This window comes from Bombus impatiens, unplaced genomic scaffold (genome assembly GCF_000188095.3).
Source record: "Bombus impatiens unplaced genomic scaffold, BIMP_2.2 scf_0058, whole genome shotgun sequence".
Classification (NCBI taxonomy): domain Eukaryota; kingdom Metazoa; phylum Arthropoda; class Insecta; order Hymenoptera; family Apidae; genus Bombus; species Bombus impatiens.
In genome coordinates, this window is record NT_176477.1 from 404,471 (window position 1) to 429,170 (window position 24,700).

At 34.6% G+C, this 24,700-nt stretch overlaps 2 protein-coding genes across 2 annotated transcripts in view; both read right to left on the reverse strand.

Moving 5' to 3' along the window:
- Positions 1 to 120: 120 nt before the first annotated feature.
- Positions 121 to 1,201, reverse strand: LOC105681918 (zinc finger matrin-type protein 5). Its single transcript, XM_012393447.3, has 4 exons — positions 1,095 to 1,201; positions 854 to 1,002; positions 581 to 718; positions 121 to 500 (listed from the first exon to the last, which is right to left on the reverse strand). Exons 2-4 carry the CDS (start codon positions 978 to 980, stop codon positions 262 to 264), a joined length of 504 nt encoding a protein of 167 aa, XP_012248870.1. The 5' UTR covers positions 981 to 1,002; positions 1,095 to 1,201; the 3' UTR covers positions 121 to 261.
- A 2,652-nt stretch (positions 1,202 to 3,853) lies between these two features.
- Positions 3,854 to 24,700, reverse strand: part of LOC100740571 (HIRA-interacting protein 3) — an 87,658-nt gene continuing 66,811 nt past the window's right edge. The window contains exon 4 of the mRNA XM_003485428.4: positions 3,854 to 6,237. Coding sequence (XP_003485476.1) covers positions 6,088 to 6,237 — 150 coding nt within the window. The 3' untranslated portion in view covers positions 3,854 to 6,087. The remainder of the gene's footprint in view (positions 6,238 to 24,700) is intronic.

Here is a 24,700-nt window from a genome sequence, read left to right on the forward strand (position 1 = left end):
GTGCATCTGTTTAATCGGAAAATGTCGAAAAATTACTACATACTATTTAACTGTTGCATTTTTTAAGTATTATTTTACTAGTTCTGAATTAAGGATATTTCAGAAATTTCCGGTAATTTGTATTTATATCAATTTATTTACGATATATCCGATCCTTTGAAAAAGAAGTACATTTTGAATTATTTACATGTATCAAGTTGAGATTGCAATCAAACTATAATTTAATTCAATTTAAGAAAGAATCCTATACTTCTTATGTTTTTAACTCCATTCCTTGAAAGTTTTGGTATTTGCTAAGCTTTCTGGTGTGATAGGCCATAATGATGGTGGCAACATAGAACAATTCTGTAATTCCAACGGTCTAGGCCAAACAGGATAAATAAAATCATCTGCATCGCTTGTACTTGTAGGATTCTCAAAATATTCTTTGATTATATCATCAGTATTTGGCCAACCATTTTGAAGCGTCACATTCAGTTTTGATTGATATTTCATAGCAACTATAAATAATAAATAATGGTTATATAGTATGCGATATAGTATTCTTTTTACATTTACTTTGAATTATTATGATCATTACCCAGTCGTTGAAGTTCCCATATCATAGGAGGAGTATAGTGGGAATATCTGCAACCAAGGCCAAATGCGCAATCACCACCACTTAAATACCATTTGCATGGTATCTTTGCGCTTTCTTCTTTTAATATAGCTTCTGGATTTATAAAGAAAAATAAATAAAATTATTTTTATAATCGTAACGAATGTGTAACAATTTTGAGGTTATGATTAGCAAGTTATACTTAATTTCATATGTTTTAAATATTTTATCGATGAAGTATTACTAGATATTTATCTTTGAACATATTATAATGATCTGCGCGATTTTTTGTATGTTGTAAACTCGAAAGATGTTTTTTTCTGGCTTCTGGGTCATCCTTAAAGGATCTGTCACAATACTCGCAATAATATCTTCTACCCATTGGTGGTTAAACTTTACTGAAACTAAATAAGAAATATTTTATTTATTATAGTATAAAACTTTAAGTATTACATTGTATAATATTAATAATATCAACAGAATAATTTGTACTTACTACTACGAGCTGCTACGAACTAAGTATTACGGGAACGAAGTAAACAAACTTTATAGCAACTACAGTGCCATCTGACATTCGCTATGAAAGTATATAATTCAAGGACTATGTACCATGACAATCAACTTGGCTCAATTTTAGTTTTTATTTAAGAAAAGATTTATTTTGTATTCCCGATCGTGCACATTTTCCATGTATAAATTATCAGTATATGAATAATCAACTGAGAACAGAAAAGAGTTACTAAACTATCCAAAACGATTAATTTATTTAAAGGTGTATTTCTATTAATTCTTCAGGTCGAAATTGTTTGTACACTTAATGGGTATTTATTTTAAACAAACAGATTACATGTATGGTACTGCTCGTTTAAACATTACAATTGTTTGTTACATCCTTACAATACAATTTCTCGCAACATCTTGTGCGTTACTAATCTATATCTGTGTGGTAACGTCATATACCGAAGAAAATGCCTATAATTTATTACAATGACCTTCTCCGTTAATTCTTGACCTCATAATCACGTACCATACGCAGTGAGAAATACCCTTGCAACTACAGAAGCTTCAAAATATTAAAAAATTTTTAATTATTCTTCGATAATATGAATTTTCTTACACCAGAATTTTGCTTAGAGCAAATAAAGTTATCCATCATTTGTCCGTGTATTTGCTTCCAAGAGAAATTCTATCCTGGAAATATATAATTTTCATATTTGAATACGCAACGTTGTAGAATGCCCAATTTCAACTTTGCACTATTCATTCTCGGTTTAAAAAAGTATTTATAATATATTTATTTCTTTAGTTGAAATATCAAAAAATGAATATCTCTGTAAACGAATGATAATTCTTTGTGAAAATATAAAGCCGATCCCCACTAGACGGCAATAATAAAAATGCAATTGCCGTATCATGTCATTGACGGACATCATAAATATTTATATATTCGACAATATTAATATTATTATACACATATAACATATAATATAAACACAATATATTAATAGTATTAATATATGTATATGTATAGAATGTCAGTGTGGATTATAATAATATTCGTACAGGAGCTTCTTAGTTGGTGTAGCATACAAATATTATTATAACAGGAATATAATATTATAAATAGGTTTAATATATTAGATCGTTCTCTATAGATTTCTAGCGTCGTTACCGAGACTCGATAGGACACAGTGTGAATCGGCTTTTAAATTTTATATGTCAAATTTCCTGTTTGGTTATTCGCGAACAGAACTAAATTAAGCAAGTATATGGATCATGATTTGAATGTTCGATTGGTTAATCATCGACCATATACTGACTTTCATAGACATTTTCAACGATAATAATATTTTCACCAGCTTTCTAAAAGCGATCAGTTGTATCCTATGAGGTAACGTGAAAATGCAAGAGAATTGGAATCGATAAAGCATGAACGATATTTGAAAATGTTGAATTACACGCGAGAAAGTTGGAAAACGTGATTTCAAATTTGCAATCCTTTTTTATCAATTATTAGGTTAACAGATAAATGAAAATAATATAATTATGAAGTAGAAGTTATAAGAAATTGATAAATATTTTTCACATATACAATGACAAGTGTAAGAGTTCTTTGATATCTACGAAGAGAAATTTTAGAGATTCATTCCTTCAACATAAAAGATTACTAATAATACAATAACTGTATATATATGATAACCGTATAGTATTCACATTTTGTTCATAGTGTGCATTTCAGTATGAGAATACTGTATAGAATCGAGCTCTTTGCGGAATTCTACGTTTCTTAAACCGTACTTAATTTTTTTATTTCGGCGTAGCGTCTAAAATTTGCTTACTACTATATATAACAATTTCTCAATAACTTTTTACGATTATCAGAGACAAGTGCAAAAATTTGTGTAACATGTGTTTCCAAGTATTAATAATATTAATCGTGCATGTACACGTACATAATTGAGTTATTTTCCGAAAATACAATCGTGTTTTGCGCAATATCCGTTAGAAACGTTGTGATACATGACAATGCGTGACAAGAATCGGTGACGCATATCGAAAATATTTACAGGAGAAATAAACGACAACCAAAGTCAACAGTTAGGTCGTTAATGAAACTGATAAAACGATAACAGTTCCTACTGAACATTTAATGTTATCATGGTCAACTCAGTGCGTCATAAATTATGCAATAATTCCAGGAACATGAGTATATGCATAATGAAGCCGCTCGATAGTTGTACGAAAGGTTTTTCTTTATTTCACCCGTGGTTAATAACGTGAAACAAAGAGAACATAGTTGGTAGGATTTAATAATTACAATAATAGTTGAAATAATATAAAATATTTGAATTATCCTTAGATAAAGCATAAAAAATTTAAAGAAAAATGCTTAAATTTTTAAAAGAATATTTTGTAAAATTTTTATCACAATAAACGTTGCACTTCATACTAATAATAATAATAGTATTTCAACGTTGCACGCTTATTTTTTAGGCAACATATATAATTATACATATATAATTCAGATAAAAGATGTTCTGTTCAAAAAGTCCTTGATCTGACCAATTACCCAGTACAAATCAAAGATAACATCAAATGTAAGTAAACGCACAGCGTGCTTGATATAATACTTTTATTTGTATTTAAAGAGAATTTGTAAAACATTAAGTATTTCGTTACATTATGACCAGCTATACCGGCAAATTGTTTAATCATCTTGAACGATGCGTCATCATTTTCTCATTTTTAAAAGCAAAAAAGATTCTTTGTCGAACAAATCACCATGTATTTCTTAATATCGATTTTTATGTCTTTCATTAATAACCGAATAGGTCGAAAATCGACAATCATCGGGAATTTGAAGAAAGTTTGCACGTGTGCTCGTAAAGATTGTAAAAAGCTTCGTAATGTTTTTAGGCCTGCTAAAAACAACGTATTACTCTTCCACCGATTGGGGGTTAGGTTGACTCGAATTAAAACAAATCCGAAAAAATTAAAACCACGGACTAGATGAGAATAAAATGATATGAAACGCGCTCCCGTTACATGGCAGTTCGACTGGAGCGTTGTAACCTCTTTGTCGTCGAATTATTGCGTCTACGGGGTTACAAAAGCATCTGCGTGTATGTATGTGTACATATATCCATAATTGTGTGTCGTAATATACGATCTAAACACGTAAAAATATTTGCATTTGGTGTTTGAAAAATAACTTGCGGTTAAACATAACGGTATGGACATCCTTAAAGTTAGAGCAATGTAATTTGGACGACACGTTTATCGATTAAACATGTTGTTTGCTCAGGCATGCGCCTTACTAGGGGATAATTTCCGACCAATAATTCTCTATTGTTTTCATATTCGTAACATCATTATGTACATATATTTCTTTATATCTGGTTGGATTTACATGAAGCGTTACAATATGATCAACGAATTCAATCAACTTGTTATAGCACGAAATTAAATTTATCGATGTGAACGATATTACGAGTATACACTCGGAAAGAGAGAAACGATCGACTTTCGATTGATTATCAAAGATTGCAGCTGCTATTATGTTCGTGCCGTATTTTTTCGAATTAATTCACTTTTGCAAGGAACAACACGACTCCGCCCTCTTATGGCGAGCAGACTCGTGATTTCACGTATCGAGTATGTGGTCGGATGACATTTTAATTATTCGGTGTTTGTAATCTTTCACTGTTTTCATTTGCGAATCTTCATGGTGTACAGTGTATAACATAAAAGAGGAACGTCCGATATGAATGGCCGAGTAGTTGAGTCTCGACGGTGGTTCTCGTACGGTAAAATTATACAAGGGAGGAAGAGAATGCGGCGGTAGCGTGTGCATCGCGCCCCGTGCAATCTATTGTCGAAATTTTGAATCAGCTTCCATACGTACATATATTGGCGCTCGCTATCGCAAATAATCCTTTCCAAGCTTTTTCGACTGCCAATAAATTTCGCATTGACAACGGACTGGCAAATTTATCGAGCGTTCACCGTGTTCATCTTGAACGCACTAGTTTCACGTGTCGGTTGATTAAACGAAAACTTCCGCACTGAAATATTGAATACGCGGCCGAGCGATTAAATCGATCCACGTAATTGGATCTGCTCGAAGAAACGCACTCACCCGCTGTGCTCCTTTATTCGCGCTTCGAATTTATGAAAAGGCTGCTGGCTTCGCTCGGCTACCCAGCCAATTAATTTCCCACTGCGTTTCTTTAGTTTTGTCTAGCTCCTTTTCGTTCATTCTTTTGGCCAACCAGTGGGTGAAGCTCAAACAGTCTTCTTCTACTAAAATAAGTGTATTTCATTCATGCTTGACCGCGATTCGATTCAACGTGTTATTATAATGCTATGCTCGGTATTATAAGTAGCGTGGTCTTTTTATCGACTTGTCCGTTTTCTTCAATTTGTTCCTTCAACTATTAAGATTCGTATCTCGACGAAATATGAATAACAAGGATGTTGATAGTATGTAATACATACATGTATTTTAAAATATTAAGCAATAAGCATACTAGCCTGAAATAGGCGGGTGTGCTTAATGCGAATTTAACGAATCTTCAATATAGAAATTGAAAATCATGTATAACCAGAATAAATAATATCCATATATTTGGAATACCATATTTCCAAAAGGGCGAAAAATACGTAAGTACGAATTCGGATGGAAAATTGTTTGACGGGGATTATCCGTGTTTGAAGATTTATGCGAACTTACAAGCTCAGTTTTAAACAAATCACAGCGGAACGTACAATTTAGATAATAATCGTGCCGCAGAATGAAGCGGATTCGACTCAGCGACAAACGAAAAAGCAAAGACGAAGCCCGATTTACTGCTTATGTTTTGATTGTTCGACTTATTTTTCTTTTATGTTTGTATTTTTTGTCTCTATTTTCCGTCTTCGTTCTTAGTTTTATTTCGGGCATACTATCGGCGATCTGATTTTTAAAAATCAACACTCCAATCTCATCTTTAATTTTTAGGCGCATCGTGCACAGGATTCGATAACACTTCTTGGCGGACCTTGTGACCTCGGAAGCTTGCTTGGATCTTCGTCGCTGCCTTGTGTAGATCAGGATCCGTGAGATCGATACCCTCAAGCTCGTTCACGGCGTCCTTCGCCTGAAACAATAGATTGCAACGTTGACGTATAGATTTGCTATTGTAAATAAAAGCATGTTTGTTGAGATTACGCGTTGTGTTGTTAGTTAATGTTCGTTAACGACTATATGTCAAAAGTTCGATTGCATGAACACGTGTTTGCGTTATAGCTTACTAGATTGTTTTCTAAATACTAACTACTACTAAATTCGTTTCAAAAGCTATATCGAATGAAATCGTGATATTTGTTTTGTGCTAGGCGAAGCTGTACCTTTAAGATGATTGAGGACTTAGAAAAATTTCAGACAGTAAAGTTAAAAAAAGTAGAAGATATACGAAATACTTATTTTGTTTAAAACAAGAAAATTCAACCTCGGTATGTAAATTTGTAATTGCAAATAAGCGTAGAACGTATGTTCGTAATATAATACGATGTTGCTGTTCACTAACAATCGCGAGCCAATTCATTTCAGCATGTTTATGATGCGTTTCATTAGAGGGAAAGAGAGAATACACATCACGTTTCTTTCGACTTTAACTTGTTTGTAAAATTACCTCCTCCAAATAAGAATAATACCTTGAGTTCATCTTTTTATTAATTTACTTAAAAGTAAACTGTTAAATGTATAAAGCAATATGAATTTCGGTGAAATTCGATGTAGGAAATATTATTTGTCGTATTACCAAATTTTTGCGTTTCTTTCATCGTGGTATAAAATATTACTCAAATCATATACAGTTATAGTTAGCAAATACGTTTCATGGCGTACCGAGCATCTCTTTTATCGCCACACAACAAACACACAAAATTTTTTATCACAAAGTTTACTCTTTAAAATTCACCTTTTAAACAAAATTGCTAAACAAGTAGGTCTTCGAAGAGGAAAATTTTTAAGTATTTCATTTTTAATATAAGGAAGGATAAAATTTAAGTCTCTTTTAAGTTAGAAATTGCAATTTACGTAATCTTAACAAAAGCAATTTTAATATATTTAGTTGATGAATACAATCTATCCGCGATCTACGATCTAGTTTTATTACGAATTATTAAACATGGCAATAAAGATCAATTTTATTTCTATTATATAACTATCAACTTAAATGTTCTATCTTTCTGTATCGTGTTTCTAGTTTTCGCTTCAATTTTTCCTTTCCATTATTATTGCGAATATCAATTTTTCAAATTCTTCCCATTTACGATATTTTCTCAACGAAACTTCGATTATTCAAGATACTCATAGTAATCCTTCCCGCGCTAGAATCATCCATCCACGACTTGATCGTGCTACGCAAACAAAATCACCATGATAAATTCGAGTCAGTAAAACGAGACGTTCGCATAATTTCGTGCATTTTCTCTTCATCACGGCTTGTTCTTCGCAACTCTATGCTCAATTATCGTCGCACTGACTAAATTTAGGCTTAATTATAACGAACCCAAGTGGGTCTGACGTCACAGCGCGAGACCTGGATAACAAGGCTCGAGCGGGTCTCGAAACAGCCAGGCAGAGGGTAAAAAGAAGCCACATCACATGCAAAGGAGGTTTATAAACATGTAGATTGTAATTACGCGCGAACGTATTTGCATTCGACTTCGTATTAAGCCATCCTTCTCTATCATTTCTCTCTTTCTCTCGTTCGTGTTCATAGACTTACTAGCTACGTTCGTGTGAAAAGGCTTTTCGTATCGTCTGTACTTTCCGCTATAACCAATGATTTTGCTTGCGCAGAGAAAGAAAACTTTCGTATTCGAGCATTATTCGTCGACTGGTAGGATCGTAAGATAATTTGACAGGTTGGTGTTGAATGATATAAAGAGGGCAAGGGTTAGGGTGTCAGTTAAAATTGTCATTGATAATGGATTTAATTACGAATAATGCACCGTGTCTTTGGTTTTTCTTCCTTCACTTCCTCGATTACTTTTGTTCTTAATTCGTTTCCGACTTCTACAAAGTAATTTTCACGGTTTATTGCGAAATTGCAAATATCACAAGACTTGAAATTCATCAGAAGGGATGAAGCATGAATTTTCGGAATGGTTATAAATGAAAGGTTATGAGGGGAAAAGATTTATGGCAGCCCATTTTGCGATTGAAAATATGATCGCTAGGTATATACTATATATATACATGTCGGAGATGAAAGAACATCGGGACTTTCCTTTTGGAATGTTGGAAAGAACCCCAATACCCTAGTCCAGACTTTTACTATAGCTGCACTTAAGTAATAAAAATATGAAATAGTTTTAATGTTCTAATCCGATTTTATGACGATGGGCTTAGGCTCGAAGTGACGTAGCGGGTCACTGAAAGTAGCCACGGTCACGGGAGGGACGTGTACGTAACAGAGGTATGGAATAATTATATAGCCCTCCTTAAAAACAAAGATTGACTCGAGAGGTGGGGAGAGGAATATATAAGGGCAGTTCCACTTGGATTTTTTTTAAGTTCATGCAAATAAGCTTTACTTGCACGTGGAATTATACGTGTATCGCATCGCATTCGTCATCCCGTGGACCGTGGATTCGTTATCGAACCTGAATTCGTTGTCATCAACATCTCGTCCATCCGATCACCGCTATTACTTATAGCCTCTTGTAGTGGCCACATTTGTACCAATAAATATCCGCGATGGTAAATTTGAGTGAAGGTTCATCGAACGCCCAAAATTCTAACCTTAATCCGACATACATATATGTATAGGCGCGAGTTTATTAAAAATTTACGCGATATGGTATGAAAAAGGATATAAAAATTTGTTTAATTCCTCTAATTTCCGGCATTATGTGGCATATATGTTTACATTAAGTTTAATACCCCTTCATGACTTTCTGACTATATAACGCAACTTACACGTTGTAAGCAAAGCAGAAAAGAATGATGATCTCGTTGCATATTCCGAAAGTTGGCTTTAAAGTTTAAAGGCTTTTCGGTGGTTTCGAGCTTTTAGCCAGGAAGGATCGTAGATCTCGAATACTCGAGAACTTCGTTTAATAGTTAAACGATTCTGTGGCTACTCGAGGATGTTCGTGTAAGTAAAGTACAACATCCAATTAGTTCTGTTTAATTAATTACGTGAACGTTCGATCGTCCGAGTTGTCGTGTCAAACCCATCACGAGAAATATTTTTCCTTGCTTCAATCTTTCGATCTGTATCGATTACGGCCAATCGAACGTTGTCTTTATCATCAGGTGCAATTACAAAATCGATATAACCGATTTTGGAAAATAGTTGCTTCGATTAAGCAGATTTCGTTGTCTTCGTACCAGTAGTAAAGTTCCTATAGAGTTGTTCCATTTAGCGGATGCATGGCAACTTGTCGAAAAGCAAAAGCAACTTATAGGGAGGAATTTTCTATGAAGTTGAGTCTAATTATTGGACTTGGTGCAGGCACGCACCCGTCAAGAACAATGTCGGTTAGGGCTTAATAATTTTCCATCGGTTCGGGAATCGCCTGCGGCCCAACGTCGAACTTTGTTCTCGGCTGTCTTCCTTTGTACAATCCTTTGAATAGCAATTAGATGAGAGTTGAACTCTTCCAAGCTAATAAGTCGCCCGCTTCTGTAAACTTGCGATCTATAGAAATATGTCTCGGTTAGACTTGTTAAAATCCGGATCCGTCGACTTTCGACAAAATTACAACGGATTAACTTTCGATGTCCGCTATAAACGAACCTGAGAGATTCATTTTGATCAAGATGATAGCCGAGAAAGGAAACTTTTGTTCTTTGACCGATAAAATTTTACAATTCAAAATTTATGAAGCGATGTGAGAATAAATTTATTAGTATCATTACTGGCAGATTAATACGGACACTATTTTATCGATAGTAGCATAAAACTTTCACCCATATTCAAAAAAAGAATGTATTTATGAATTGCAACGTTTTTGCATTTTTACCTGAATCCCTTATTATACCTAATGTAAGGACGTTTATCAGAGTACCTCGACACTTGAATATTCCAGTAGGATCATTCAGTTAGTCTATTCACGTTTAAAAATAATCTGTTTTCAGAATTTCCTATTCTTTGCCTTGCATTTTATCAGAATTAATTCTGCTCAGTTTCTATTATCGTTATTAGCGCGGTTTCTTAATTGAATGATATTTATTACCATATTAAATTTATTTCGAATAAAAATTACGAATCGGGCGTTGTATAACTTTTAAAAAAGCGCACCCATAAACTGTTTTGCGTACGCCCGCGAGACGTTCGTGAGAAAATACATATTCATAGATTTACATGCTATTATACTTTGAAACAGAATTTGTTGAAACGACTTTTTCAATGACTATAAACCGTCTTATCTAATCCCGGTTAAATGTTTCAAGCACCATGGAAGGTTTATTTTTATGGTATTCCTGCAGAGTTGTATCAGTTAAGTAAATGATTAAACGGAAGATAAGATTTCCTGTATTATCATTTTTATAATATTTTATAATTTTTTCAATATAAAGTAATTCTATCTTTCTTAACAATAGTAACATTTTCTATGCAAAAGTTAAAAATTTTTGAAGAGATTTAAATTAATATCGCCACATTTTTATAGCATGCATTCGTGTTCGTTTACTTTTTACAACAATGCTACACCATTATCTCCACCATAGAAAGATTTGTGAAACAGGCTGAATGAGTGGTTTTAATTTCAATTTCTTTCGCAAACTTTCTTACGTTGCAAATTATTTATTTTGCTTCAAACGTTCGAAAATTGACGCAACATTAGCTGTATAGAATTTAAAAATTCTTTGGATGATCCAGAGCAACCAGAACAAAGTACAAAGAGGCTTGGCACGATTTTCTTTCATCTCCTCTCTCGTCAGTTGTCTCATCTCTTTGAATCACACTCGAGCGGCGGATAGTAGGTGTACATCCGCCGAAATATGTAAAAAGTTTTTCCATTTAACTTTTTTTCCAATAAAGAAAGTAAATTGGATTTTTCCCATTAACGATAATTAGTTCATTTTTTCCGTTTCTGTCGAAAAGTGGAAATGAGAGTGATGTCTCTGTATTCAATTCAGATATTCATTCGTTTTTTAATGTTCATGATTTTCTAAATGATTGATATTCAGTTTCTTTTAACATTTCATTGTATTAAGGCGTAAGTAACTTTTTAAACGATTAATCTTATTTTTTACTTTTAACAGCATATCCATCGATGAAATAAACGCTAAAAGAAAGAGTTATATCAATATAAAATGGAGATCTACCCTTTGAGTAAAGTCCTTTAGACTCTCTAAAGAGAACCAGGATTCATAATACTTAAATATAGAAAATTAATCAATTTTCAACGGAGGTATTATCATCTTTCATGATATCACAAAGGAAAACATAGAGCTCGGTATTTCATTCTTTCAATGACGCAACCATAACTAGTCAATTGGATTGGAAAAAGGCACTCGGCGCAGTGTTCCCAATAGATAACAGTCGGTCGCGATCGAACGCATAATACCACGAGTTCCTCCGCTACAGACTCGACGGTTCATAATGGCGGATCACGATCTCTGGAACCCGATCATCAGTTTGAAATTACTATCACTCCTACAGAACTATGCATCACTGGATAATTATTGTTCCCTTCATAAAGTCGGTGTATTTGCGTTTTGAATTTCCACATAAATGCAAACAATCCTTCTCACATACCGTTTCTTTATTTGCATTCACTCATGCTTGTGGCTTACGAAAGAAACTTGTCTTACGAGCCTTTGAAGATTGATGTCTTGATTTATTTATAAATACAGTTTTTATATGGTTATGTTCGGATGATGCTAAAGGTAAAGGTGTATTATGCGACAAAAAGTTTCGACTGGAGGGAGGATTGTTATATTTTCACGTGTGTGACTACGTAATGTTAACAGAAGTGTTGTTGAAAGGGGAAACGAATGGGGAAAGGAGCACGATTCTTTATTTATCCTAGTACGACCTATTGTATGATATTTTAATACGACAGACAAGACCAGGATAATGTATATGTTTATTATCTTTTAAAAGAATCAATTATAATCGTTTGCAACATTATTGTATCCATAAGACGTTCATTGGTAAAGGGCTAATTTCTAAGGTACTTGCTAGAAATTACTTTTCTCTTAACATATTTTAGCTTTCATAGCGAAGAAATCTTGTTCTATAACAAGATATATTTATTATATGAAGTTATTTCTTAGCCTATTCTCTGGCATAATCTTCAATAGAGCAATAACTGTCTTATTCTTATAAAAAAAACTGTTTTGCTTTATTTACAAAGTGAAAGCTTCATCGATCGTTTGGTGGTAATGAGAACCTTATTAAGTACTTTATTAAGTATATAAATCTTGTTGTGTAAATGATCGTTAATTAAATGTTTATTAATACATAACATATATGCCACTTTATGACATTTATGAAATACAACAGTACATATCAACTATTTTATCGTCTTCTCATAAATATCTGACAACAAATAAAAATTAGATAAGACACTACGTTTTTTAATTAATTTAGAAATTGTTCCTAGTGGAGATATTTGCGAAGGAAAATGAGAAACTTTCTTGAAACATAGTGTCGCCCTTTTTACATTTCCTCTTCCAAGAGAAATTATACGCGAAGATACAAAAGTGCTATAATAATGGACAGGTCTTTTTCCCTGTTCGTTTCTTTTCTTTGTAAAGATAGATAATAAACTTGATATAGTACTAGCACGAACATTATTTGCTAGCAAATTGTTCTATAAAGAAGGACGAAGCTTAAAAATTCCACTCTTTATTGAAAGATGTACACACTTTGAAGATTAAAGTAATACAAAATTTCATTCCATTTATTCATTGTCCATTTCCTTTTAAATTATTTAAAGCTTTGGTACTTTTCAGTTTATCGAAAGAGTTATTTGGGAAATATTCTCCCTAAAAATGAAACAAATGACACATACGTAACAATATAATACAGTGTTCGTGTAATAGCATGATGTATTTATATTTTTATATAAATATTTTTGAATGTTTGTTGCAGCATTGTAATAGGACATGAACATTTGCGATGAAATATCAAGGTTAGTAATGTCATTGACAAATAGAAATGGTATTGATAGAATCGTAAGATTATGTTGAATAATTATAGATATTCCAGAAAGGTATGTACCGAATTGAAGCAATGTACGGACGTTTAGATTATTATGTTAACTTTTACAATAAAAGGGAAATTTACTTCTGTAACTGGATAGTCTAGTTCATAATTCGGCGAAAGCTATAAACCGCGCACAAACGTTGTGAAATATATACTCTATCTACGTAAATATTATTTTATCTTTAAAAATTTTTTCTTTATTTGTAATTTATCAAGACGTACAACATTTCCCAAATTCATCAGAGATCGATCGATGAAATCTACCATCACTTAGCGACATTAAAGTTGAGCTCAAATTTACATTTTCTATTTAAAAAGACTTATAAACATTCTCTCGTATAAATATATCAAATCCATCGATTGATGTAATACATATATCCTACGGTATTTAAACCACAAGCCATCAAATTTACGGCTATCTACGTTCACTTTAAACTTAGACCTTTCAACACAAGCTGTTTAAAACAACTTAAAATTTTTATTTATGAGTTAAAAAAGTTAAAAAGTTAAAAAAGCAACTGTCTATTTTTTCTGTATTAATAGAATTTAACTGAAATCTTTACTAGCTAATCTTTGAGGAAATAAAATTTTATATTGCCTTCTAGGTAGAATAAAATTCCTGAAAGCGTTTAAAACAGTGGAATGTGTCGAATATACATGTGTATATTCTTAATGGATTCATAACAGACCTCTCGAATCTCGAATAGAACGGTTCGATAATGGCGTGTGCATTCTATTTCTTGTTCGTCGTGACAACACGCGATAATTTAAAGAAACTTTTGTGGAGGATTTTGACAATCGGCAAACAAGATTCACAGAACCCATTGATGCAGTTGGTTACTGTTGGTTAAGACCCTGTATCGGTAAATCGACGTAATTTTAAGTGGTTAATGATAGTCCACTCGTGTCGTCGATGAACTTACCGATCACGGTGTTTAACACAACATCGAAATTCATCGACTTTGCCATATTAATTATGGAACTAGCTGTATCGCAATGATTGTCGTGATTTTTCCTTCGCATCTTCTCTCAAATCCTCTGATACGAACGTAATTTTATTCGCCAATAAAGGGTTATCGTTCGTAGGCCTAGTCGTTCGAATTGTTTGGACGTTTGCTTCAGACATAGTATGCGCGGTTTCGAGTTACACGTGTTTCGCTGGAAGCTGAATACAAATTGTTCATCGAGAAGACTAATTTTCTGAATGGTTGGTAGATTGTTCCTGCAAGTAATTTTAAATCGGTGTTCCAATTTCGATAGCGATAAAATTATTCGGCGATGCTTTCTTCTATGGATTTCTTCGTGTTTTTCACCGCATCTGCCGCCGCTTACGTCTTATGACACGTGGAAATTGCAGTCCAGAGGCGAGGTATGCGATTTTACCTCTGTCAAATGCCGCTACTAATTTTACCATAGACACGGTAACTGTTTCATTACAGAAGTATCACAATTAATGCGTAATCGTTTCATATGTTGACGTAGAGTGATATAATCGTCACAAGACTAGCTGTTCTCCTGATCCCATTAGAGAACCTTGTGTGATCGATATCTATAGTATCGAAAGCGCTGTTCGTAACGACGATGTTAACTTCCACAATCTAAGAATCGGGATGGATTACTATAGTGCGAGCTAAGATAAACACGTATCATATCGAAATGGGCTCAAACTATATATTAGAGCTTTCGTAATTCTTAACCAATTTTGTTTGCGATCTTCTCCTTAACAAAATAGAAAGTTGCCGTGACTTTAAGTGTTTGCCAACCTATGCGTGATTGTTTATGGTCGACTGTTTCGTGCAATTGCACGATTTACTCGTCCATTGCCAATTATTTTAAAAGATCTTTACGTAAAGAAACGTTTTTTGGGCAACTACCTATCCTATCGACTCATGGTCGATCTTTGGTTCACGCTACGTATCGTTCCATCTTCTTTCCTTGGATCCTTTCCTTCTTTATTCCTTTTTTCTGCATTCCACGCCACTGATTGTATTTGCTGAATGCGCGATTTATGTCGAGAATCTGCGAGCTCGTTGAGCAAGAAATTTATTCCCTCGAAACTGGAGAAACTGATGAATTGCGTTCGTGACAAATATCTGGTACATCTCCATTATTCCCTACTCGCCGCGTTCCTTGATACGTGAATACAAGGATCCCTAATGAATTATGCAACCACATTTATGCAAATCAGCCGCAATAAATTTTTGCCCACAATCCTTTGATGTGTGTTTTCATTCGTAGGAAGTCACATAGCTGATTTTGATAGATCGGCAAGTATATAGACCAGGCAGAGCTATTCTTTTCTCATCGATAATATGAAGCAAACCACTAAAAATTTCTCGAAATAGCAAACAAAACTCAAACTTTCTTTCCCCAGAAGGTTAAGTTTACAGCGTCCGACAATCGATAATTCGCCACGGCAACTGGCACTCGGAGGCCCCATTAAAACTCTGTTCTTACAATCGAGATAACGACGATGTTTGTAACAGACCGGTTATTAACAGAAAAAGAAGCTCTTTCTTCACAACGAAAGCACATTTGCGCGTAACGAAGTGCATCCGCGTATTCATGGCGAAACCACCGAATTGACCCAGTTTAATTCTATGAGTTCACGCGACCAGCACAGGTAAACGCTCGTCGTCGTCGTTTAAAGAGAACAGTCAAATCGTGGAATTTTCAATGGCTTTTATACCAAATGTATTACACTATCTTCGAAAAAATGAAAAGGTTGAGAGTTTCGGCACCGAAATAAAACCGTAGTTAAATATATTAGAAGCAATTTTAAAGTATAGGATGTAAGGCAACGCAAACAGTTTTCGCTTTAGTGAAAATTGTTGTCTGAACGTTGACTATCATTGGTTTTATATCGCGTCGAGGATGCATCACTCTGTCATCTGTTCTCTCTTTCTCTTGCAAATTTTCGTGATCAAACGTGTTCACAGGGTGTCAGATGTAAATGAACATGCAAACGAACTCACCGTTTCGCTCGTCTATCTTTGACAAAGCCGCCAACCGCTTTAATTGAGGGCAAATATTGGGTTAGAAGGTGCTGGAATTAGACGAAACTTGCACCGTGTTGGATAATTTTTTAGTTCCTTTCTCTACTATTTCTTTTTTCATTTTTTTTTTCTCGGAACGTTTTTACATGTTGGAGCGGACAAAGATGTTAATTAAAGCAACGAGTCGGGAATAATTGCGTTATCGTGAGTAGGACAAAAGGCGACTCGCTGCGATTATGGGACATTAAAATGAAACGAAAATACTCTACACTTATTGGGTTGTTCGTTATTTTACTACGTTCCACTGCTCTCAAGGATGAAAAAACGTTATATAAACGATTAATGCAGGTTCCAAAAAAAAGATATAGACATATTTTCGTCGAATTTCAAACACTGTCATCATTTCTTTTGTTAAAAATAAATAATATGTTAGAGCAAGTTGTGTTTACATTGAAGACACTGTGTTTTATAGTAAATTGGTATGCATATAAACGTTTCACAATGAAGATAGTGCTATCTGAATAATTTGTGTTAATAACGAGTGAGCAGATATTCCCTTTATATATATCAGTTAAAGAAAACGTCAGAAAAGTTCAGCGTCTCCATCAGCAGACTCAAAGACGATATCCTGCTTAAGAACTTTCACTTCGGTGCAATGTAGGCCTAGGAAAACTGAATCTTTTTCGCCTATTACAATTAACCAGGGACCATGTTCAAACAACTGAAGTTGAAGGTCAGATAAGACGGGCCGAAGGAAATGCAGAACTAAGTACGAGATAAATAGCATTAGAAATACAAAATTTTTTTGAAAATTGAAAAAAAAATTTTTATGAGAAAATCTTTTGTATCCTTACTTTATCTTACAGGGGTATAAGAACTTCTGCAACTGGGTTATTAACCACAAATAATCTTTTCTAATGTCAATTTTCATAACCGATAGCTATCTATGAATTACACTATGGATAAGTGAAAATTCACACACCGTTAATCAATCTCGAGGGCAATATCAGTTTTCATGTAACATTTGAACTGGAATTATTGGAGACTTTTTTATTGGACCATCTTTTCTTCCGTCTATACTTAACTGTAGGAATTAAACACGATTTTTGGAAAATAATCTTTCTACACTGTTACATGACGTGTGATTGGAACGTGGTTTGTGCATGACGGTGCTTCAACACATTTTAGTGGAACTGTCTTAATAGGAATTACACTAGCTGATAGATTAGCAGAGGAGGACCAATTGCCTAGTCTGCACGCTATCTCAACTTAAATCCTTTGGATTTTTATTTGTGTGGACGTTTTAAAAGTTCGGTTTATGATAATAGCGCTATTGATAACCTGGAAATACTAAACAATCAGATTATCGCTACATGTAAAGTAATTCGAAATACATCAGGAATTTTTGAACGTCTTCGACAATCTTCGAAACGACGACGCCACGTCGATGTTATGTATTCTTAAAGGAGATTATTTTCAGCAATTTCTTTTCAGTAAGTTTCAAACATTCTTACAATATTCCCTTATATTCGTAAAGTGTCTATATCTCCGAAAGAACATATTTCGGACCTTGTGTATATATGCCTTTTCTAATCATTAAGAATAGTGGAATAAGGTACTAATGTTTGGCCACCTACTTCTTTGTCATCCTGTATACCGGGTTCTAATATATATGTATATTCAATAAAAGAAGAGGAAACTTGTGATATCTTATGATTGCTTTCATTTTCCGTGCACGTCAATTTTTTCTCTCGCTGTCGCCCACGGGTCACCCGCCAGACGGCAAGCGTATATTCAATTTTCTGTCACGTACGTTGACAAAGAAACCCGCGAACCTTTCTCGTTTTCTGTTCCACGCGATATCGATAAGAAGATGGGGATAAGGTCGATCAGAGAAGTAACGTGCGATTCTTCTAGCGAATAAACCTTCGAGACACTTGCCCCCTTGCTCGTACGACGTTTTCTTCGACTTTTTCTAACCGCGTCCCCGTTATCTTTAACTTTTCTACGTTTCGCGCGTTTTCTTTTTTCTATCTGATGTTCCATTGATTCGTTGTTTTCGTGCTGCTGCTTTTCATCAGAGAAACGGAAGGAGAAGTACACAACCGACGCCGCATAGCCAACCAGCTTTGTACATGAACGGAATTCTGTTTACCAAGCGATGAGAGATACGGAGACGCGAATAAAACACGACGGATCGAATGTTTTTTCACGAGCCCCCGTATAAGCAGGATACAGTTTAGAATGGCTCGGATTTTAAAGAAGCAAAGAGACGCAACGGAGATATCTACGTCTAAAAGGGAACTAGTTGACCCGTCAAATTTCAGAATTTCTGGAAAATTTGTTTTACTTGTACAGGATATCGATGGAAACAGTACAAAAAGCTTCTATCTTGTGCGCAAGTATTTTTTAGACTTTAGCGAGTTATTATTTATTGGACGTTTGTTAAGCTCCAATTGCATTAATTCGTTTAAAAATTTCAGAAAATGGATCTTCATTTTTTTTTATAAATTTTACGCTTGCATACTATTTCGACGATGTTACCGAAGTTCTTGTACTTTAAACGATCAGACCTGTTCTCTATATTTCGAAACTTATAGAAAATAAACAGAAAGTTCTCGCAAATAGCTGATTATCGAGTTTTCATGAAAGTTCTATGTCTGAGCTTATATCATTCCGCTACGGTATCCTTGTTTTTTCTTATTCGTATTTTTCGAAAATTAACGTTCCGATCGATAAACTTCTTCACGAATAAATAAACGTTTGCTGCTTTCCACTCGGTGTCTAAACGAGTACGAGCAAAGAATCATTTGTCTGTATTCTGTATGCATTGCATTACTCTGTTCGCAGTGTTCGATAGAGAATTAAGTTAGTTTTCAAATCTCCCCCCTCCCCCCACGAACTCTTACGATGAACGGATATCAAACAAGTGCTTGATATGCTTGCATAGTTTTCGAATTGATCCACATTATGTCACAGATATATCAAAAGAATAACGCGCGAGAAATAGATCCGTAAAGCTCTTTTTTCCAAAGTAGATCGTGATTTAATACCAAGTGACGATAAAAGTAAGACGAAATAAGCCAATTCGATGTCTGTTAACGATTCGAGTAATATTTTTCAAAACGTGATCGATACGAGCGATGAAAAGCGGAACAAGAGTATGATATTTCTTACGAAATCATTAAAAGATTTAATAAGTTAAAATTTATTTAAATTATTTAAACTGATATATTTATATACTATTTTCGCCGAGAATTAATCCTAACAGCAAATTATTACCGGTTAAATCTACCGAAATAGCACATTCTCCGCGTTCTAGTCAATTCGTTCCAGTCAAGATTTCTCATTGCACGCGAGCAGCTATGATCGCGCCTTCTTCATTGAAAGAATTGTATCAATATTGTTTCTTGTGGTCTATTTTCTACACACGTTGACACGGATTCTTCTGGTTGCTCACCGAAGGAGAAACTTCTTTTCATCGGATCTCCTCCTAACCGTTTTTCCTAAGTGAATATGCACCTGTGAACTTTCCCTCTTTTTTTGCTCTTAACTTAACCTATATCGTATCTCCACGAGAGCGTGCTCGTCCCTTTCGTTCCATGGAAACAAATTTTATTTCTTTTTCATTTTTTGATTTTTTCCCCTGTACGATATAAGCCTCGACGATAGGAAAATTTCATTCCACTATATTGTCTCTCTAACGCTATTTAAAAACAACGAATCCTTTGTCGTCACGTCAGGATCTTCCCTCTTTCTATTCGATCTTTCGGTTTACACCGTACCGGCTGGAAGTTAGATAGAATCGATATGCAAAGCTGAAGCACGTTGGTATCAGCGTGGAACGCCAATACATAAATCTTCGAATACGATTGCTTCTCCATTATCGTGTTTCGTGTTCTTTTCGGAAAAGCCATCGCTATAGTGAGCCATGGTGATATATGGATCGACGATTTTTTTGAAAAATTTGTACGACGTTCGCGCTGCTTTGTTTTCTCCGTATTTATAGACGCTCGTTGCTGTAAGGATTTTTAAGTCTTTCTTCTCGCACGAGGTTGTTCGTAATTCTTGTTAAGATCGATACAACGTGGAATTTTTTCGAAATACATGTGAAATATAAAGGAGCTTCATTTTGTATGCTATAAGTAAAAATAAATAGTTCTAAAAAACTAACGAATATTACGATTTAAAAATGTTTAACGAAAGTTGCCATGCGATTACGAGATGTAAAATGTTGGCAATAATTTATGATTTTAGCGAGTCACGTGATAATGGGACATTGAAAACAGCAAGTAAAAATAGCTGTATTTCCATTTTCACATTTTTGCTATGCAAGTACTCATAAATTTCAAAATCATAGCAGTTTCTTGGCGCACTTTCCAACGACATAAAACAAATTTCTCTGTGTACATTCTTCCACTTCGATTACAGTCGGCGATATTTTTCCGCGTTACATTTGAATTCCTTTGAAGGAACACTAGTAAGAAACAACATGCGGTAGGATGTAGTAATAGGTTTGCCCGGCTTACACTTTGATACATATCGAATGTAAGAATCCTCGATTAATTTATCGGCAAAGCGTAGAAAGGTCGGCAGTAGTATGCGATAAACGTTCATTGGCGTTCAATCAAAATCATTCGATCGAGACTTCAGTCTCGATCAAAACAAGAAGCAATTTTTGATAAATCCTAAAAAGGCCCAGAAACGTAAAGGCACTTGTTAGAAGGAGCCCTTGAACTTTGGTCGACCATGTTCGAGGCTCGGATCAAAAGGTCGCGGAACGAACGTCGCTAAAAATTTTGAACTGTTTATCGATCGTAGCTAGCTAGAGCGCCGTAACACGCATTACAATCGCGACCCACTTTCTGTGAGCAACTTTTTTCATGATTTTCTGTTTCCTTGCTCTCTTGTGCTCGTTCGAGTCTCAAAATGCCTCCGTCAGGACGCAACTTTTCAACTGAAAAGTTTTATATTGCAGAACTTTTGAATAGATCCAACATTCTCCTTTTCTTGTCTCTCTCGCACATGCTCTTTCTTCGAAAGTACTATCAACTCATATGGAAAAACAGGGAAAAAGCGAACGGATTCGTTGCGTGCTCCGACCTTTGCGTACACTCGTACTGCTCAGCGAAGTTTAAGGTCAAATTTAACACGAAAGCGTTTCAACGATCCTCTCAGCCGGATATAGCAGAGGGGAAAAGTCCACAATCCCATCGAGCGACTGTTGGTTACCGTTTTATTTCGCATGGAAATACGGTCGATCGATTAGCGAGTTGTGAGTGACTAGTCGGATGAAGCGAAATAATGTAATTGTTTTTTTTTTTTCTTCTTTTTCAGTAGAATCCAAATAACTGACGTAAACGAACAAATTAGATTAGATTAGATTAGATTGAGGCGGCACAATGTGTTAAAATAGGTACAGGTGTAAGTATAGGTGTATGATAGGACTGTGAATACTGATGACGCGATTCGTACTTTCTTCAGTTAACAAGTTAATCGATACTAAATTAACACATAAACAGAATTCTATTAGGAATCGTAAATAATAAAGTAACTTAAATTGTCGTCCTACTTAGCTACTATTTAACATTGCAAAAATCGATCGTCAAAAATTTGTCTGCGATAAACTTTTTTACGTTTAGAATAAACGAATGACTGAGATGTCAAGCAAATCGGTGCTACAGCGTCAATGAAATTTTTCAATACTATCATGCCTTCTCATGGCAAGAAACTTAAACAGGGAGACGAGGACAAAAGGGATCTTTTCCTTCGATACGACGGTAGAAAATAAATCGAGTATTCTATTCCTACAACATCAAGAAAGGGCAAAGTTTTGAAAATTTGTCACTAGAGTTATTTGTTAGTTAAAAATATTGTTAACACTATTATTGAAAAATTATCGCTGGAAATACCTACATTTATCGGAATTTTCTTGCTCGCTCTATTCTCTGTAACATTCTCTATTTTCTGGAATTTTGATAATAGGAAGGTGCAACTAAGATTGCTGGAGGCGAACTATAGATCTTACTGGTTTATCATCCAACCGAAGGAAATAATCCGTCTTCGACGTGCGGAGGCATCCAGACAGTTCCTGATACGCGGATATCCATATCGAAATTTGGATGCTCTCGAACCTGTCGAACTCAGATGCTCAGAACGTGTCTCGATAATTCGTACTGTAGCCGATCACGGATATCAACAACAGGATTTAATCTGTTACACCAGCTTGACATCACCGAACCGATATCTGATTTACCAACAATTTTTTCGTTCAGTATTAATAGTTTTTCGACATAAATAGGTTACAACTTTTTATAAGAAATGCCATGAGAGACTGATTAATGTGTTAAAAAATGTATGGCTCTATTGAAAAGAACGAAGCTGACCTTCGTTCAGCATCGCGTGTGACTAGCCGCACGTGGGAAAGAGCCCATAGTGTACTAGAAATGAATTCGAGGCTTTTATTTGTAAACATGTAGCCGTCGGCACTTCATCTTGCAACACAGGAGCAAAAATGCTTACAAAGAAATAATATTTCTACTTGTAAAAAAATTAATTAATTTGAGAGCTCGAAAATAAAACTTTTTTCAATCATTACTCATAAGAGCAAACTACAACCGATTAAAGCTGCTTCAGTATATTTTCCACGACTCATTTCAATCAAAATTCTTTATTGCACGCGATCAAGCTCGATTGCTGCTCCTTGCTGAGAATTACACCGGTCTTATGTAATATCTCGCGATCTATTTTCTAAACACGTTGGCGTGGTATATGTTCAATTAGAAGCTTAGCGTCGCTTTATTCAAGAATCGCGTGCTTTGTTTCTCAAGAATTTTTCTTAAACTTAAATATAATAGTCTATTAAAAATAATAGATTATGAAATATTGTAACAGAAGCTCAAAAAATTCTCCATATTTTAAAGTTGCTACACGGGCGAATGTTCGCAACTATAGAACTTGCGAATTATCACTTAGATATTCTTTGAGAGTCATCTACGAAATTCGAAGATACTTCGCAGTTACCGTTATCAAAAGGGAACTAAGAAATCTACTTGATCAGTGTCAAACGACAATGTTACTTACGACGCCTCGAACACGTTAGCGTTCAAATGTCGAAAGAAACAAGGTTCGACATGAAAAAGGCAGGTTGAACGGGAGCAAGGAATACGTGAAAGATCTAAGCGAAACGACAGTTACTCACATATGTACTTTGCTAATTCTGTAACGGTACGTATGTATACAAATAACTACGTAAGCATTTCTTACCGATGTTACACTATGTTTCTCTAGGATAATTATATTCTATAAACATCGATTTGTTTCACGCAACCCACTTTCAAACTGTTCTGAATAATTGAAACTTTCTGTTTTGCTTTTGTAAGTTTCGCTCTCGATCAATTTGTTAGTTTCACTACATTAACGCTTACAATGAAAAATCGCATTTTTTATGTAACTAAACGTAATGTTTCGAGTTTTAATCGAGATTCAGATCATCGTCGGGTGAAATTGTTATTAATCGAGTGAAAATTAATCTAAAATAGCGAAGTTATACATGGAGATCTATATTTAAATACAGGTTTTAAGCAGCGTTGAAAACAATTGATTGCTGCATAAACCAACTATAGGACACTCTATAAAATACTTCTCCTTTTCGATTACAGTTCATCGCAGCTGAAAGTTCATTACCGTTCCTACACTCATCAGCGAGTAATTTCATTCTTTTATCGCGTGAATATGCCGTATTGATTTAATTAAACCGCTTCACTGTTTCTTACGCTTCTATGTCGATGAAATAATTACTAATTAATCAACGATAACTACAAAAGATATACAAAATATTTTTGTAACGTTCCAATTTTCGAGAAGCCATCCTACGAAGAAAAAACACGGAACGACAAAAACAAAAATTATGTCTCCGTGAGTAAACGCGACTTGTATTGAATTTGGATCTTAGAGCTTCTAACGATCTAATCACGTCACCATCGTAATCAAAAGCAAGCGACGTCGAAAACTTTTTCTATTACGTCGAATCGATTTAATAATAATATACAATAGTAATGATCTGCTTTTTACAAAGTGCACAGACGAGCGTTGTTTCACCCCGATGATATCGTTCCCTGTTCTACTTTCTTACATACAAAAATAAAATTTTACACAAGAAGACAATGATCTGTATGAGCGATATATTTACATTATAACTGTTTCCTAACAAGAATATTAAGTTTGAAATGTCTTGATCGAAATGAAATATATGTATATATCTAATATTCCGGCTTACGACAGGAATTCAGAAAAATGTGTTACCGTTTTAGAGACACAGATTTATGGCACACACGGTGTTCATATGACATCAAGGAACTCCATAACATAGCATAAATCATAAGAAGTCATAA

Coding starts and splice junctions, on each gene's coding strand:
- LOC105681918 (XM_012393447.3), bottom strand. CDS start 980: ATGGGTAGAAGATATTATTGCGAGTATTGTGACAGATCCTTTAAGGAT. Junction 719..853: donor TCATTATAATATGTTCAAAG/ATAAATATCTAG, acceptor TTTTCTTTATAA/ATCCAGAAGCTATATTAAAA. Junction 501..580: donor ATGGGAACTTCAACGACTGG/GTAATGATCATA, acceptor TATTATTTATAG/TTGCTATGAAATATCAATCA.